This window comes from Delphinapterus leucas, chromosome 6, assembly GCF_059928025.1.
Source record: "Delphinapterus leucas isolate spDelLeu-1000000601 "Yukka" chromosome 6, BTC_Dleu_Yukka2, whole genome shotgun sequence".
NCBI classification, from domain to species: domain Eukaryota; kingdom Metazoa; phylum Chordata; class Mammalia; order Artiodactyla; family Monodontidae; genus Delphinapterus; species Delphinapterus leucas.
Window position 1 is genome coordinate 14642132 of NC_143134.1, and position 18294 is coordinate 14660425.

General features: G+C 37.2%; 1 protein-coding gene across 1 annotated transcript in view; it reads right to left on the reverse strand.

Annotated features, from left to right (window-relative positions):
* Positions 1-229: 229 nt before the first annotated feature.
* Positions 230-18294, reverse strand: part of GLRA3 (glycine receptor alpha 3) — a 157210-nt gene continuing 139145 nt past the window's right edge. The window contains exon 9 of the mRNA XM_089912733.1: positions 230-2255. Within this exon, the coding sequence (XP_089768859.1) occupies positions 1977-2255 (279 nt within the window). The 3' untranslated portion in view covers positions 230-1976. The remainder of the gene's footprint in view (positions 2256-18294) is intronic.

The window sequence follows — 18294 nt, forward strand, 5'->3', positions numbered from 1 at the left end:
CTTACCCTCAGAGAACACCAACAGCATATCTTGGTCTAATCTATCTTGAGTACAAGAATATATTTTCATGGTTTTGGTTCATACAATCCTCAATGAAGAAGGACATGTTTAACTCTGGGGTGAACAGTCCTCAAAATAAGTAAAGTACACAGCAATAACTTCTTTCGGCTGTGGCATTTGCATTTAATGCCAAACATTTTTCTTTCCTAATAGTTTTAAATTACTTATAAAGGAGGGTAATTTGGTCTTTTACTAGCAAAAATTGCTAAACATATATTATTTTTTAAAGTTATTTAAAAAAATACAATTAGATAGACCAAAGTTCAATAACATTGAGACATTTTAGCTTTAAATGGCAGTTCTTACTTTTAGTTTGATAATGGTTAAAAGGCAGTAACTGGTACCATCTATTTCAAGAACTGGCTTTTTTTCCCTCTTAAATCTGAGTTAATCGTTTTCTTAATGGTTAAACTTTTCTCTGTCAATAATCTGGTACGAGTTTCCATCTAGTGAATCTGACCAGTAATTAAACATTTCTAAAAAGCATTCTAGAGCTTTTTAAAAATACAACATTAATGACAAAAATAATGCAAAACTGGCAAAACTGGAAAAGAATCAGAGTCTGGTTCAGTTTAACCTAGAACTCTATCATATATTTGCACTTAATTACACTGCATGAAATGAGTTAATGCCCCATTGTAGTTGAAATAATTCCATGGGGATGCTGATAAATTTTAAGTAAAAATTTTATTTAGAATTATTCACATCTAGTGGATGGCTTATATATTGAAATCATTAATTCAGAAATATAAAATAATCAATCCTCACTTTGTAGGAATGACTTATTTATATAATTTAGAATTAAAATCTTCCATCTTTACATTCGGAGCTAGGAGTTGGAACCCATATAACTTTGATGGGAAAACTGTTCTTATGAAAAAAATCTTTCTAAATCCATATTTGTTTTCAGTAAATTCATTTTTATCAAAATGTAAATACTATAATTCCATTGAATTTTAAAGTCTCATTCTAAGCTAAAATATAAAAGTCTTACTGAACTTTATTCAATTATATCAAAACAGTAAACATAATTACTTACAGACAATTAAGCAACTATTAAAAATCTAACAAAACAAAGATGCTGGCTTGAATTTTTCAGTGTTTGGCAATAATTAAAATTATTTAAAAAATTTAAAATACACAGCTATAACACTTTTTAAAAACAATAATGTTTTCAGTATACCTACATTCATCCATAGAGATATAAAGTTATGAAAAGTAGATTTTGTATATAATATGATCGCTTAGGCCATTAAAAAAATTTCCAAAGAGGGAAATTTAGTATTTTAAACAACTAAATTTAGTGTCTAAACAACAAAGTTTTTAATTTTAATCTTCTAATTTAAATTTTTTATTCCCTAAATTGGTTCTATAGCATGTGTATGTACAATCTTCCATCATTATTGAGCGAGTTTCCCACTGACTTATCTGATTATTTTTCTATCTTGTAACTACAGTGTAAGAAAATATTTTAAAGCCTCAAACTACTGATTTTTTATCTTCAACGTTTCCCCTTTTTCCTTTTCCAAAGTTTTCTGTGCAAATTTTACTTTTGTGATATTTAATATTGAATTAAAAATCAAAGAATTCCAAAGTAGTTTTCACATGTACTATTATGTGATATATTAGATACACATTGACAGCAATACTTCCACTTGTACGATTTACTGTGAAAAAACAGATAATCTTAAATTAATATGAAATAGAATCCCTATAATATATATATTTTGTATCCATTAAAGTACTCAACTGCCTCATGACTTTGCATAGCAAATCATAATAATACCTTTCCATATGCCACATATGACAAATGGTCATCATTTGTACACCACACACACACACACACACACACAGCCCTATGGCAAAAAACCTTCCTTCTGAGTTGACAGTTTGCACACTTGCACACCCTCAGAGACTTAATCTTGTTGCTGATGAATATCCTCATGCCTAAGAATTTTATAGATAACCCAGTAGAAAATATTAAAAATCAAAAAGGCTAATGGGAAGCAGGCTCGGGAGACGGTGTCAATCTTCTTGGCCCGGTCAATGAAGACCTTCCTCATTTCATCCAGGCTCTTTGGCATTACCTGGACAGGATGGTTTGGGCCCTTTGGAGTCACACCGTCTTTTGTTTGCAGACACGGTCCCATTCCATAGGCTGTGAAACTGAATCGGCTTTCCCTTACCTCATCATCCTGTCATAAGAAAAACATTAGAAAGCACTTTAACCCTGAGAAAACCAAAATTTAAAAAGAGTCATGTACCAAAATGTTCATTGCAGCACTATTTACAATAGCCAGGACATAGAAGCAACCTAAGTGTCCATCGACAGATGAATGGATAAAGAAGATGTGGCACATATATACAATGGAATATTACTCAGCCATAAAAAGAAATGAAATTGAGTTATTTGTAGTGAGGTGGATGGACCTAGAGTCTGTCATACAGAGTGAAGTAAGTCAGAAAAGAGAAAAACAAATACTGTATGCTAACACATATATATGGAATCTAAGAAAAAAAAAAAAAGGTCATGAAGAACCTAGGGGCAAGACGGGAATAAAGACAGAGACCTACTAGAGAATGGACTTGAGGATATGGGGAGGGGGAAGGGTAAGCTGTGACAAAGTGAGAGAGTGGCATGGACATATATATACACTACCAAACGTAAAATAGATAGCTAGTGGGAAGCAGCCACATAGCATAGGGAGATCAGCTCAGTGCTTTGTGACCACCTAGAGGGGTGGGATAGGGAGGGTGGGAGGGAGGGAGACGCAAGAAGGAAGAGATATGGGAACATATGTATCTGTATAGCTGATTCACTTTGTTATAAAGCAGGAACTAACACACCATTGTAAAGCAATTATACTCCAATAAAGATGTTAAAAAAAAAAAAGCACTTTAGTCATGGAATAGGGCATGTATAACAGGCATTTCAGAACGATAACTTAAGCTTTATCATGATAAATGATAACATTATTATAATGAAAAGGTAAAACATATAAAGGTGAGTTGCTTTTCTTTCCTATTCAAGTTTTACTGATTTATCCTGCTGCATCATACAGAAGTGTTCATTCAATGAAACACTCAAGTGTTATGTTTTAATGGAAAAATTAAATATTCTGGTATTGTCTACATATTGCTAGAATATCTAAATAAATCGAGCAAGAAAAGAATCTATTTGGATATTATATTATATATGTTCATGTACTAGATTTTTTTCACATCATGTGTTTAAATGTGTACATATATGATGTCAAAGGGAAAATACCATGATCATAGTTTGAATTTTTCTTTTTCATGGAGGCAAACATTTTAATGCCTGTTTCCTACAATTTCATGTTACTTCATTGGGAAATACAATCTAGATCGACAACACTGCTTGGTTATTGTTATTCTCACTTGATGTTTTATACTAACCCATTTGGCATACTATCAGATGGCCAGATATTCTAGTTCATATACTATTACTTTTAAGGTACATTGGTTTTGTCGAAATTATGAAGGAAATCTGGCAGAAGTTTCATGTTAAAGAAAATTATAACTTATCATGGTCCTAAAAGTATTGTTATTTTTCTCTAAAATGTTGCAAATTGAAGAGAATTCTCCATGTATATATATGAAAAAAACAAAATTTAAAGAAAAAAATACTTAATAAAAACACGATAGGGCTTCCCTGGTGGCGTAGTGGTTGAGAGTTCACCTGCCAATGCAGGGGACGCGGGTTCTAGCCCTGCTCTGGGGAGATCCCACATGCTGTGAAGCAGCTGGGCCCATGCACCACAACTACTGAGCCTGCGTTCTAGGGCCCGCCCGCTGCAACTACTGAAGCCCGCGCACCTAGAGCCCGTGCTCTGCGACAAGAGAAGCCACCGCAGTGAGAAGCCCGTGCACAACAACGAAGAGTGGCCCTGCTCACCACAACTGGAGAAAAGCCCGCGCACAGCAACGAAGACCCAACGCAGCCAAAAATAAAATAAATAAATTTATTTTAACAAATGATAAATGAAATGTGTTCGTGATAGGAAAATATGGTATTTAATCCTTTATAATGAAATTCATTAATGAATAATTTAATGCATTTGTTTGGAATGTAACTGTAGGTAACTGCCAATTAATTGGATTTTTGCTACTAAAATTCAATGTTTAAAAGATGACATCTTAAAAAGTTGTTACAGCTCAATTTTTATGAAAGTACTCTGTGATGGTAACATAAGAGTTAAAAGTAATTAACTGGCTCAAACTCTTGAAAATTATTTTAGGTCTGTGATAGCACAGGCCTAATGAACAGTATATTACAAAATATGAAAGCGAAAAATAGAAATTTAAATGGATTCTAAAACTGAGAGGATAATCAAAGTTGATGTAATAATGTATGAAACAGTTTTTTGGGGAATTAGGAAATAAGGCAATTATACCTGAAAAACAGAAAGATATAATTACTGGAATATATCTCAACTGTAAGATGTATAAGCAATTGAATTTTGAGGAAACAAGTCTAAAATAAAAGCTGATGATCCAAATTACATGTAACTGTTGCAGTCTTACAAAAATTGGAAATTGGTTTTCTAGTGGTCTTTAATAGGGATGTTCATTTATACTGCCAATGTTTTTAGCCACCATGGAAATGTTAAGGCTAAGTAACTGTTTTCTTTTTATTGTCTTTATCTTTATGGGGAAATAATCGATACATCACCGTATGAGTTTAAGATATACAGCATGATGGTTTGACTTACACATATTGTGAAATGATTACCATAATAGGTTTAGTGAACATCCATTGTCTTGTATAGATACAATAAAAAGAAAAGAAAAAAATTCTCCTTGTGATGAGAACTCTTAGGGTCTACTCTCTTCACAACTTTCCACTATATCATACATGATATATCTTACAGCAGTGCTAACTCAAGTCATCATGTTGTACATTATGTCCCTAGAACTTATTTAAAACTGGAAGTTTGTACATTTTAACCACCTTCCTCCACTGTCCATCTGTTCTGGAGAATTGAATATTTTCAGACCTTTAGAGAGCCTCCCACATACACACTTGTCTCAAAACAGAGATTTAAGATTTAACATACATAGTGAACAACTATATTTTCTCAGTTGGATCTTTCCAGCAAACTGTGAGTAAAGGGGTAACACCAGGCCTGGCTGTTGAGAACTGCAGAGAAAGACCTAGTTTTTCCAGCATGATTTCCTTGAAAACAGGAATGTGGAGTTTTCTCCCTTTACTGTGGCACCTGCCCTGGGGGAGCAGTTCAGTGGCCTGAAGCCTGGAGGGGCGGGGGGAAGAAGCTCTTGAGTCGCTGTTGGACCTCCCCATGAAATGAAGATGCTGTGTCTGGCGTGTCACCTGCCTCGCATGCTCCTAGAGGACCAAGTAATCTGGAGGGTCTGATTGACAGTTTGAACCTAAAACCTCAGTGGTGGTGACGGAAGGAGACGTGGCTTTCAGATCCTTTCAGACTCAATGTAGCCAAAGGTTCTGGGAGGGAGTTCTGATGAGAACGTGACCCTGACCCTCCCTGGGTTTGAGGTTGCAAAAGCTCCACAGAAAATACTGGGGATGAATCATACTGTTGGGATATGGATGACACACACATATGCCCTGTTGAACTGGCAGATGGATGATGAGTGAGATAAAACCGAAGGGTAACAGGGTCATAAAACTGAGGAGAAAGCGGCTTTGTCTCCTAGTAACTGATTAGCTTTGTGCAGCTAAAACCACTTGGGGGAAAGAGAAACCAGAGCACGTACATCAAGCAGCTTTGCAGCCTGTGCTCACGATGAAAGCACAAGTCCAGTGGGGACCTGGAGGGACACCGCACTTCGTCTTGATGTCACTCCTCTGCCACCCCAGGCAAATGACACTGGAAACGAGTGACTACAGTGCAGCCCTGGCCAGTGGAAATATAATGGGAACCACCAACGAAAGCTATGTGTGTAATTTTAAATCTAAACTTTACATTAACTACATTTAAATTAAAAGAAATAGGCAAAATTAATTTTAATAGTATATTTTCCTTGACTCACTACGTCCTAAATATTATTCAAACGTTGACTCAAGTAGAAATTAAAGGAGAAATTTTGTGTTCTTTATTGCATACTAAGTCCTTGAAATCAGTGTGCACTTTACATTTATAACAACCCTCAATTCAGACTCCATATTTCTAGGGCTCAACAGCCTCACGGGGCTAGTAGACACCACACAGGACAAAGTAAATAGGAGCTGGGCCGCTTTGCTGAGAAGAACCAGCAGATATCTGGGAGGTTCACACTTGCCAGGATCTTTAGGTTAATTGACATAAGAGCTGATCATTTTTCTGCATGCTGCAGCTGAAAAACAACGTTTGATGTGAATGCGAACTCCTAACTTGCTGCAATGTTGCCGTTCGGGAATTGCTGGCAGGCGTAAATTCAAGGACGCTTTTGGAGTGGGTGAAGCCTTGGGTGATGTGAATCTATGCTGAGAAGGAAAGCCGTCTGTTGTCTTTCTGCTGTGTACTGGAACAGCCCTGAAGAAGACACAGCTCTCTTAAGGGATGTAGCAAACCTGGGCTGGCCATACAGTAATTAAAAAAATAATAATAATAATAATAATGCAAAAAAAATGAGCCTCCCCAAACCATGTGCTCTGAGCTAAACTCTGGTAGACACGGTGATTCGGGGAGTCCCCCAGGCCTGGGTTCCCAGGTGGCTCTCTTTTGGGGAAGGCAGGAGAGTATATACAATTCATGGACACGTTTACTCTTGCAGCTGACATGCTGGGTTTCACTGAAGGAAAAAAAAATCTGGGCCATTCAGAAGAAAGAACTTGGCCAGAGAAGACTCTATCAGCTCTCTTTAGGTGGCTTTCAAGACACAGAGTGAAAAGAGCGAAAACTGACAGGATTCCTATGAAAGACTTCCTGGCACGTTGTCGCTAGCCGGGGTCGGGGGGGGGGGAAGCAAATCTGTTCTAGTTCCGGCAGCTGCTTCCCTGAAGGAGCCCTGTTAAATCTGGCACTTTCATCTCGGAAGTTAATCCAGTGGTGCCAATGGGAATGCAAACAAAAGGCGCTGACGCGGTGGCTGAATTGACTGCATCTGCAAAGACACAAAGAAGCCTGCCCACGAAGGCCAGGGTCTCCTTGTCCAATTCTGAGTGGGGTCCCAGGCTGTGTGCCATGGTTAATGGAGAATGGCCAGGGGTGGTGAACACAGCTCTTTGGGATTGTGGAAGCCAGTGCACCATGAGAAGTAAGACTGCTGGGAAACAAGAAGGCGAAGTTAACAGCAATGTTAAAAAGCTGGTGGAGCAGAGAAGGAGGCAGAGTTACGCTGTGTTCGTAGGTATCATGGTTGTAGTGAAAATTGCAGATAGGAAAAGAAGGGACTAAGACGTAGCCACTAGGCGGTATCACCTCTGGCTAAATGTATAACTGGGAAGGATGTGACTGTGGATGAAGGACCTTGCCATTTCTGGCGTGAGCCTAATCTTGGGCTGCTGTTCCTTAGCCCAGTTGTAATTGGATGTACTAAAATGGGAGCCCTTAGAATTGCCTAAACCTTCCGCTGTAGTAACTATTAAACAGCACAAGATTCCAGGGAGGTAAAGAAAACTCAGCTCTGATTAAGGGCGTGATGGCAGCAGGGGTGCTAGCCCCTCATTAATTTTCTCTGAAATAGTCCTGATTGGACTATGATAAAAATAAGCAGGTCTTGCGGGCTGACTGCTGACTATGTGGGTTCACTAAGGAAGTCCCTACAACTGCCTCCACGAGGTGGACGTGGTAAAACCTCTCTAGGAGTTTCAGGGCAGAGGAGGCTGGTATGCTTTGGTCCACTAGGCTACATCTTTCCTCTCAATCCCAATCTAAAAAAACCTCAAACAGGGCTTCCCTGGTGGCGCAGTGGTTAAGGGTCCGCCTGCCGATGCAGGGGACTCGGGTTCGTGCCCCAGTCCGGGAAGATCCCACATGCCGCAGAGCGGCTGGGCCCGTGAGCCATGGCCGCTGAGCCTGCGCGTCTGGAGCCTGTGCTCCGCAATGGGAGAGGCCACAACAGTGAGAGGCCCACGTACCGCACAAAAAAAAAACCCCCTCAAACACAGTGAGTCTTCATGTGGGGTAGACTGTCACCTTACTCTTTGTCCCTTAAGGAAACCTGACTTCTCCAACATGTGTCACAACCTGGTTGGAAGCAGTTTGGTCCAAATCATTGTCAGACTAAGCTGGTTAATGATGAATGAGAACTTTCCTCTTGGAGGAGAAAGTCAGGCAAGGTTTGGGAAGTGTAGTAGCACACATGACTAGGTAAAGCTTGAGATTCACACTAGATGCAGCCAAGAGTCAGAGCCCAGTAACGTCAGTGAAGTTTCTGGAAATATCCTGGATAAACCACTCGAGACAATTCACAAACAGTAAAGGACACACTGCTATTCTCCTGGACCCCACTACGAGGAAAACAGCTTGCAGCACTGTTTGAAATCTGGCAGATACGTTCTGGGTTTCTGTTGGTCATGGTGTACAGAGTGACAGAAAGACAGGCTGAATTTTTTTTTTTAAGGTTTTTTTTTTTTTTTTGATGTGGACCATTTTTAAAGTTTTTATTGAATTTGTTACAACATTGCTTCTGTTTTATGTTTTGGTTTTTTTGGTCGCAAGACATGTGGGATCTTAACTCCCTGACCAGGGATCGAACCCACACCCCCTGCATTGGAAGGCAAAGTCTTAACCACTGGACCGCCCGGGAAGTCCCAAGACAGACTGAATTTGAAATGGGAACAAGGGCCAACTGTAAGACATCTGAGGCAGGCAATAACCCAAGTTGCCTCTCTGAGGCCTTAAAAGTCATCAACTGTAGAGGTATCTGCTACTAAAACATGCAGACTGGAGTTTCTGGGAAAAGCTCAATAACAGCACCCTAAGGTGGCTGCTAGGATTCTATACCAGAAAACGCTCTAATGCCATGAGCAGATTAACCTATTTGAATGACAGCTACTGGCATTCTCTTGGGCTCTGGTAGAGACAGTCCCTAGACTAAAGGAATCTGAAGAGTACCAGACTCTATTTACGTCTAAGATATCTACCATGTCATGCGTGATGTCAAAATGTCATCTCCATTCAAGTTCCCTGATAAAAATGAAAATGATATATTCAGGAACAAGCTAAGAGGAGTAACTTGGGTGAAGTACATCATATGAAAATGTATCCTTTCAACAATGGACCCATGATGGAAGCTACCCAGAGTGCTATGAACCTCATGCTTCTCTTCCCACTGAGGAAAAACAGGTCCCTTCGTTCACCAATGGAAACTCTCATATGGATGGTCAGGACTCACAGTGTACCTGCAGTGGAATGAGTAGGTAAGTCTACACAATGGGCTGATTTGAGAAGCAGTGAATGTGGCAGTATCACAAGAACCGGTTCTTGATCTCAAAGCTATAGCTTTATATCTGGATATTCAGAGACTCCTGGGTCCTGGCCAGTGGCCTTGCGTTATGGTCAGGCAAATGAGCCCTTAATTGGGCAGTTAAGAACATCCCAAGAGGGCTTCCCTGGTGGTGCAGTGGTTAAGAATCCACCTGCCAATGCAAGTGACACGGGTTCAAGCCCTGGTCCGGGAAGATCTCACATGCTGTGCAGCAAATATGCCCATGCGCCACAACTTCTGAGCCTGTGCTCTAGAGCCCGCAAACCACAACTACTGAGCCTGCATGCCACAACTACTGAAACCTGTGTGCCCAGAGCCCGTGCTCCATAACAAGAGATGCCACCACAAGGAGAAGCCCGTGTACCGCAACGAAGAGTAGCCCCCGGTCGCCACAACTAGAGAAAGCCCATGCACAGCAACAAGACCCAACACAGCCCAAAATAAATAAATAAATAAATTTTATATTAAAAAAAACCGAAAAAACAATTTCCTCTTGAAAAAAAGGAACATTCCAAGGTGGGAGATGCAATTCCTTATAGAAATCCCAGGGTAGAATTAATTAGGTCATGTAGTCCCCATCTAATTACCAGCTCAGAAGGGGACTACAGCGCCAAGGCACATGTCTTGGATTGGTCTTTGATGTAGTCATGGTGGTGTCCAGGCCATGCAGCAATGGACAGAACGTGTCCCTCTGTTGCCCAATGAAGCCACTGATGTGGTCAGAGCTTGTCTGCAATATTAACAAGATAAAGAATTGCTTGAAAATTGCCTTTGGGTTGACTCTCCCGAGGACAAGAGCTAACACACAGCTGGCAGATAGAATGCTTAGGGTCTTTGCCCAAGCCTCTTGGAGGATTCAATGGATTTTAGCAGAAATAGATGGTCCATATTGGGCTTGTTTACACTGTAACAGAAGCCATAGCTGAAAATACTATTAATGGCTTGGAACAGGCACTTTTATACCAGTCTGGGCCCCTGGAATAGATCCCTTTGGAGAAAGGAACACACTTACAAATGGCTAGTATATAAAATGGCCGAAGAACACAACATAGTAAGGGCATCTCACATCCCATCAGCTCACAGAGCTGAGGTTTAAACAGAAATTGGAAGGAGCAATGAAAACATTATTACTAAAGACAGGATGACCAGGACATGAAGGGCTGGTTGGTTCACTGGATGAGTGCACAGACCACGTGGGTATGAGCGACAGTAAGGGGGAACACCTTTACAGAGGTTTCTGGTTTCTGGTAGTGGAAGTGTCGGGGGATAGAGAGCAAGGCTGTGACTTAACTCTGTCCCACCTCACAGGTTTTTCTTTTGTATTACCTGATAGGATGGTTTTGGGTCCACGACTGCATTTGCACTGTCTAGCTGAAAGGATCGTTGCTACTTATGATACTGTATCTGTTTCTTTAGACTAGGAAGCCATTCATGCCCTCTGTAGGTGAGAGAACTAAGAGTCCTGTGTGCTTGAGAAGCTATAAGGCCTCGCACTTAGATGAAGACGCTTTATCTGCTTTCTCTCCTGCTTTTTATCCTACTGTAAAGCTGAGAAAATGACATATGAGATTAAAGTTTATTTCTGTCGTGCAAGTAAGTTGGCCTCCTCAAACCTGTAATCAGAGCTATGGAGTTATACTGACAAAGCCACTTTACTCTGGATATGTGTTTAAATAGAAAATGACACTTTGAACAATTTAAACTTCATCATCTTCATACAGCACTCGTCCATCATAAAAGCTGGCAACGTGTAAAATGACCACATTCTATGTACATGCAAGAATGACAGTCCAGACGAGGACAATATTTCTCACACTGTGGTCCACTCAGCAGCTGTCTCAGAATCGCTGGCAGGGACTGCTGAGATCCAGTTTTCTGGATCTCAGTTGCGGAGATTTGTACTCATGAACATTTAGGTTGTCCCAGTAATCTGCATTTCCAAGCTCTCTAGGTGATCATAACGCACAATTTGTGGAAACAAAAATTTCCAAGAGGCACAATGCAGCTCTCCTAGTTAGCCTGAATCCATGGTGATATAACATTTTTTGAACACCTCTAACACTTTCTAATTTAAATTTGAAGTGGCAGCTTATGAAAATATACTCTGTAGTGACTTCTGTGTTAGTATGGAGGTATTATTTTATTTTTTAATAATTCCTGTTTTTAAGTAAGGCTGTTTCTAGGAGAGGCTATCTATAAGGCTATTAATATGACCTGTATCTCTACTCATTTTTAAATTTATGACAGACCTAGGAATACTTTAGGAATAGACTTTGGACAATTACATTATATAATGTGACTTGGTGCAGTATTGTTTTTTCAAAAGCATCTGGAATATGATTTCACTAACAAATGTATCGCCAGTGGCTTTCCTGTTAATTTTGGAGGTGAAAAAATAGAAACTTTAATTTTAAGTAAAAATATTTCCCTTATTAAAATGTCTCATTCAAATATTTATTTCCTGGCAAAGGTAATAGAAAGCAAGATGTTGAAGGATTCTTGTTCTAAAAAATGAAAATAAATTGGGCATCTGCATTATTTTTTTAAAATGTCTGTGCTATAGGAAATAGTTTTCAACTATTTTATATAGTCACACAAATATATTCGATGGTCCAAATTTAAAATCTGACTCAAGATTGACATTGAAAATGCAAATGTTTTTATCGTAGTTAAGCAATTCCATGGCTTCATCATTTATTGCCAGGGGTCTGGATAGTTCCAGTTATTTAATTCTCAGATTCTTGGTTTCTTATTCTAGGGAAAGATGATTATAGCACTACATAGCAGATTTTTTTAGGGTGAGAAAAATACATACAACCCCCGATAATTGTTGCTATCGTATTATCAATATTTTGTTTGTTATAATTGTATTATTATAGATGTCACATAATACACAATGTGAAAGAAAAATACAGCTTAAACAATTTTACCATTAGGTATTGTAAATCTACAGAAACTAAGTGAGCACTAAAGTTCTGTATAAAATAGGCCTACCAATTGCTGACTCCCCAGATGGCCTCACACTTGTAGACTTTTCACTAAAAATTAACTGACAGCATAAAACTAGGAGGATCACTTGGCTGCCTCACTGTCTTACTGTTGTGATGGATGGGCTTTGCTCTACAACTGCTGGGATTCTTGCAAATCTAATTCCTGCAATCAAGGAGGCTTTAGTGTTGTTAGTATGTTCCATGAAACAGCACAGGTATTTGGGGTGAGCCCATGAGATGAGGCACATGGAGTCATCTTATTTCTTAAGCAACAGGATCTCAGCTCTACTGGACCAGACTCCAGTCGCTACCCCGGAGAGAAGATGAGGGAAGCAAGGACCCCTGAACTCCAAAACGATCTTATAATTTTTTTTAAATGACTGGACTTTGGGGATCTTTTTGAAGGGCTACACTTAAAATAATAATTTTAAGCATGAATGAAGTTTTTCTATTAGCTCATCATTAATAACAGATTGCTATACTAGAAGGTGCATTAAATTATTTTATGACTCAACTAATTTCTCTGTTTTGTAAAACTCAGTCATAAAATTATCCCGTGTTTATATATGTTCAGAGGTGCGTGATATTCTTTATTCCAATTAACACTCAAATATTTTTTTGAGATAATTCAATTTTCTGGTGAGGTCTTTAGCTTGGGTTTCTAATGGACTAAAGGCCACAAAAGCAAGGTTTAGACAAACATCTAAAACTTTTGACTCAGACACTATATGTTAGCCAGTGTTCAACGTTCATAAAATTAAGCCACTTTGCAACTCAAAATACAGACAATAATAAAGATTAAATAGAATGAATTAAAATGAACCAAAGAACGTGGCTGATTAAAAAAGTAAAATTGAAGAAATAGCTTCATTTACCCACAAGTCAATCCTCTTATGCTTCAAGCAAGTTAGAAGGGTAGGCAATAAAAAATATAAAAAGCCATTTTGTTAGTGTATAATTCTTTCTACAGGAGGACCTGTTTTCACTAAATATGGAAGTGAGAAAAATGTTTCATTAATTAAGCAACAATACCATATTGTGAAACATTCTAAGTGCTTTTCACTTTAATTAGAGAATTATGCCAAAGACTAACTCATGTAACATGCATATTATAACTAGAATTATTACAGAAAGAAAGCCCAAGGGTAAATATAGTCATTCAGTTGAATTGCTTCATCTTTATCATCAAACATAATAAACTAACATATATATGAAACAAGAATTAATTTCCTATCCTCTTAGTCTTCAAAAATAACAATAACAAAAAATATTATTTGTTGCAGGCTTGGTGAAAGCATGAAGATTGCTAGTGAGCGGTGACAAAATATTAATTATATAAAACAGCATAAGTGATGATTAATTATGTGAATTGCTGTGAGATACAACAGCACTAAATATGTTACTTTCATCCTAATGTTTTTTTCCCTACTGGATACCTTTGAGATGTTCTTTATACAATCAAGATGCTAAGTAAATTATCCCAAAGGTTTTTTTGTTTAAATAATTTTCTGTAACTTTTCATTGTCAAGTAGGAAAATGACAAAGGAAGGAAAAGTGAATTGCTATTAATTCCCATTTATATGATTTCAAAGTGTGTAGATTTTGAAAAAATTATTAATAAACAAAACAATGGCTTGGTTTTGTTGAGAAAAAATCAACATCACTTACAAAATTCTAAGGTAAGATGAAGTATGTGAATGAATTAAAAGTTATTTTTCTGAAATAAGTATCAGCTTAAAATAAAACCCTCAGTTTAGACAACTATATACATTTCTATATCACTTAAAAATGGAAGGCTTAAAAAAATATAACTATATATGAGGTTAAAAATACTTTAGACTTGCAAGTCTATTGTCAATATAAAATTCCTTGAAATCCCAGGGGAACCTTGCATTTCTTATAGATGACATGAATTAATTATGAATTAGCCAAGTTTATGCTTGGCATATTGAATTTAGATTCAGAATGGTTTGGAGATTATTGAATGGTAAAATGTAAGCTTAAAAAGATGAATATTTTAGATGAAATATTATGAAAATGTAATACATATATTTTGGGGAATTGCTGAGAAGTCAATGAAATATTTTTTAAAATCTGTACATCTATTTCTATTTAATGTGCTAGATTCTTTCATTGCCAACTCATAATTATGGGGCAAAATAAGATACTATATTACAGTGGACAGCATATATAAAAAGCAGTGTATCTTTTTTAGTTAACTTTGTGATGGAAGTCACTAAAGTGTCACTAAATTAAGTAGAGATTATATTACTTTATTGAATATTATTTCCCTAAAGAGATATTTCAGAGGGGATATAGTTCTAAGAAATAGTTGTGTTTAACATAAACTCAAAATATTTGTTGGCAGGAAATAATTAAATTCTTACAATTTTTGTTTTACTTGAGAAAATGAAATTTCTAACCCCTGTGTATCAGAGTCACTCATATAGAATTTACTTTGAAATTATTGAGAACCTACTTTTTCTCAGGTATGTATCAAAGAAATTTGTAGGAAGTACTTACCTACTGAAAGAATATCTTCTACTCTAGAATATAGCATAACTGACCTCAAATGGAAACTTTATTGAATAATTTAGTGTATATGGGTACCATGTTGCTTCCAAGCATGGAGCCTCATCCCTTCAACCAAAATAGTACACATATATATTTGCATTTGTCCTAAGACTGTAGAGCTGACAAAAGGTTCAAGGCAGAAAAATCAATTATTTGTTATTCTTAAACGTTACCTTGAGTTATTTTTGAAGTAAGATAGGATATAAATACACACATAAATGGAAGTTTTTGTACTGATAGTCAAAATGCAGTCAATTATTTAAAAAAGATAACTATCACACCTAACAAAATACAAACTTGGTAATTATTTTTTGAATCTAGAACTAGTGGTCCATTCTTATTTCATTTGTGTACACAAATAATAATTAATGTACAGTAATAAGTAGGAAGATAGAGGTACTAGAACACGGTGTGTATGTGTTTTCACTCAGCAAACCATTGCAGTATTCTACTGCAGTGCAGAAGCTGCATGAAATGCATTAAAGCAATCCCATATCATCCATATTGCTCAACAAATAACATATGTTCGGAAATATTCTGAAGACTTTATAACCCTCCAGGACTCAAGTAATGATATCATACACAGGAAGAGCAACTTCCAACCAAAATACTTTCATATCATGCATGCACCCACACACACACAGCCCCGGGGATAAGCATTTATGACAAGGTGCAGCGGTGGGTGATCAGCACGCAGCAGGCTACGACAGTGTGGGGTGGGGAAATTTGGATACAAGAGTGAATGTGCATCCTTTCACAGCATATAAAAGGTTCCCTGGTACCTTCATAGAGGAAAAAGTAAGGTGTAAAACATTGTATGCAATGCCTAAGCCAATGCTGAACCAACTTAAAACTTTCCTTGGAATACCATGTACATCAGTGTACAGCCCTCTGTTGTGATCAAGCTTTCTCTAAGGGGGTGATTTTATTTACTGCCCCTTTTGCCAAACTAAAGTACTAAGAAGAACTCATGTAAGTCAGTACTCATGAAAAAGGGCGTGGCATCCACCTTGAGCCTCCTTTTCATTATATTGATTTAAAGATTTTCATTGCTCAGACCGTTTCTAAGCAAAGTGCATAGTTTAAAAAAAAAAAATGAGGAATTCATTCAGCCCAGAAGGCTATTAGGTTGACAAAAATCGTTTTCAAAGAGTGAAAATGATCAACCCCAAATTTGCATGATGATTAGAATATTATAAAACTAAATGGCGTGCACAGATTTCTAATCAATGTATTTGCATTTATTGTATTTTAGAGTGTGTTTGCATTTTAAACGATATTGTAAAAAACCATACTGTTTCTTTTTTAAAAAATAAGTATTTATTGACTGTTAGTGACAGAAATCTGATTTTTTTCATCAGAGCTCTTTCTGCATTGTTTTGTAAGGCAATATTTAATTGAATACATGTATTTTATACTAATGCTACTATATGTATGAACTGTTTAGTTACTGAAAATTTAAATATGTACCTTTCCCAAAGAGGCTACTATGGGCTATTATGCAAATTCAAGGCAATTAATTTTTTAAAAATTACCGTTAGGATAATCAAGTAAAAGTAATTGGATCATGTGAATTTTTTTTCCACCAGGGATGAAAACTGAAGAAGTAGCTAGCTATATTGGGAACAACTATGCAATTTTAGTAGAAAAGAAAAATAGTTCAGTGATTATTTAACTAAGGTGTGTAGTAGAATCTCCTGGGGAGGTTTTTTTGTTTTGTTTTTTTTGATATGGAGCTTTTTTTTTTTTGAAAGTCTTTATTGAATTTGTTACAATATTGCTTCTGTCTTATGTTTTGTTTTTTTTGGCCATGAGGCATGGGGGATCTTAGGTCCCTGACCAGGGATCAAACCCGCACCCCCTGCATTGGAAGGCGCAGTCTTAACCACTGAACGGACCTCCAGGGAAGTCCCTGGGGAGGTATTTTAAAATACACTGTATCCCAGAAATTTTTAATTTAGTAGACTGGACTGTTCGTATATGATTTCCCAAGCTAAATTCTTGGCTTTTGGTATGTTTAAAATTTAATCACTGAGTGCTATATTATGGACCTCCAAGTCAAGCTACTGATACGCTCTACTGTAGATTACATTTCTAAATATTTAGCCATTATAATTGGACATGTGTCCTTGTGACCTCTTTTTAATCAAACATTTCCGAGGATGCTATCAAAACCAAAATCATTCATTTACTCTAAAGAATCTCAACATGCTTTAACATTAAGAAAGGACGCTTAAGATACACAGGCCGGACAAAGCATTTTATTTTTGCCTTATTTTTAGGTCTCTATTTTCTGGCAAGAGGGGCTGTTTTCAGAACTTATTTATATAAATAAATTTCCCATTTATTTTGAAACTAATTTTGTCAAGGCATATGATTATTTCTTCTATGGAGACTATTATAAGATACATGTGATATTTCTGTTTAATATCTATTTTAAAATCATTTCGACCAGTTTGGTTAATAGGATGAAAGACAATATCTCAATATCTTTTGATTGAGTGAGGGAAGACAAAGGGAATTGTTAGAAAAAGAGAGTATCCTTAGCTGAAGGGGGTTGGCGGTTGTTCAGCTTTCAGCGTGCAAGGGGCTGTGTTTCCCCACCAAACACTGCCTGAGTGCACAGTGTGCTGTCTGCATTTTTACCAATGACCACATTCCTCTACTTAGAGTTAAGAAAGTGAATTTACCGTGTCTGAGAAACGGTAAAACTTCTCCAATGCAAAAGCTTCTGTCTGTGGGAAGGTAAAGTGGACCAAAAGGGATTGAGAAACCAGAGATAGATGATTAAAGTCATAGATGATTAAATATAATTGCACAATTGGTTTTAATTGCATAGATCATCTTAACATACATATGTATCAATTAATAGATTTTCACATATGCAAGGTATCCACCCCCCAAAGTAGGAAGTGAACTTAAAAAAAGAAACAACACTGGATTTTTTTTCCTGCACTAAATGTTAATTACAATATTTGCTCCCTGAATATTTCAAATAGTGATTAGAAAATAATCAGGTGTAACTATTTTTGCATTTTGATACTTTTCTAGAGTGCCAATCACTAGAAACATTAATCTTGCTGTCTTTCTGTGAGCCAAAGAATAAGGGGTGTCAAATATTTTTATCCCAATACACTTACAGGTGGTAAAATTGGATAAAGAGCTGCTTTGGTAAGGATTTTTTTTTTTTTTAAGGAGAAATCAGAATTGAGTATCTAAACTTGTAGCCTGTTATGTTATCCATTAGCTACTCTGA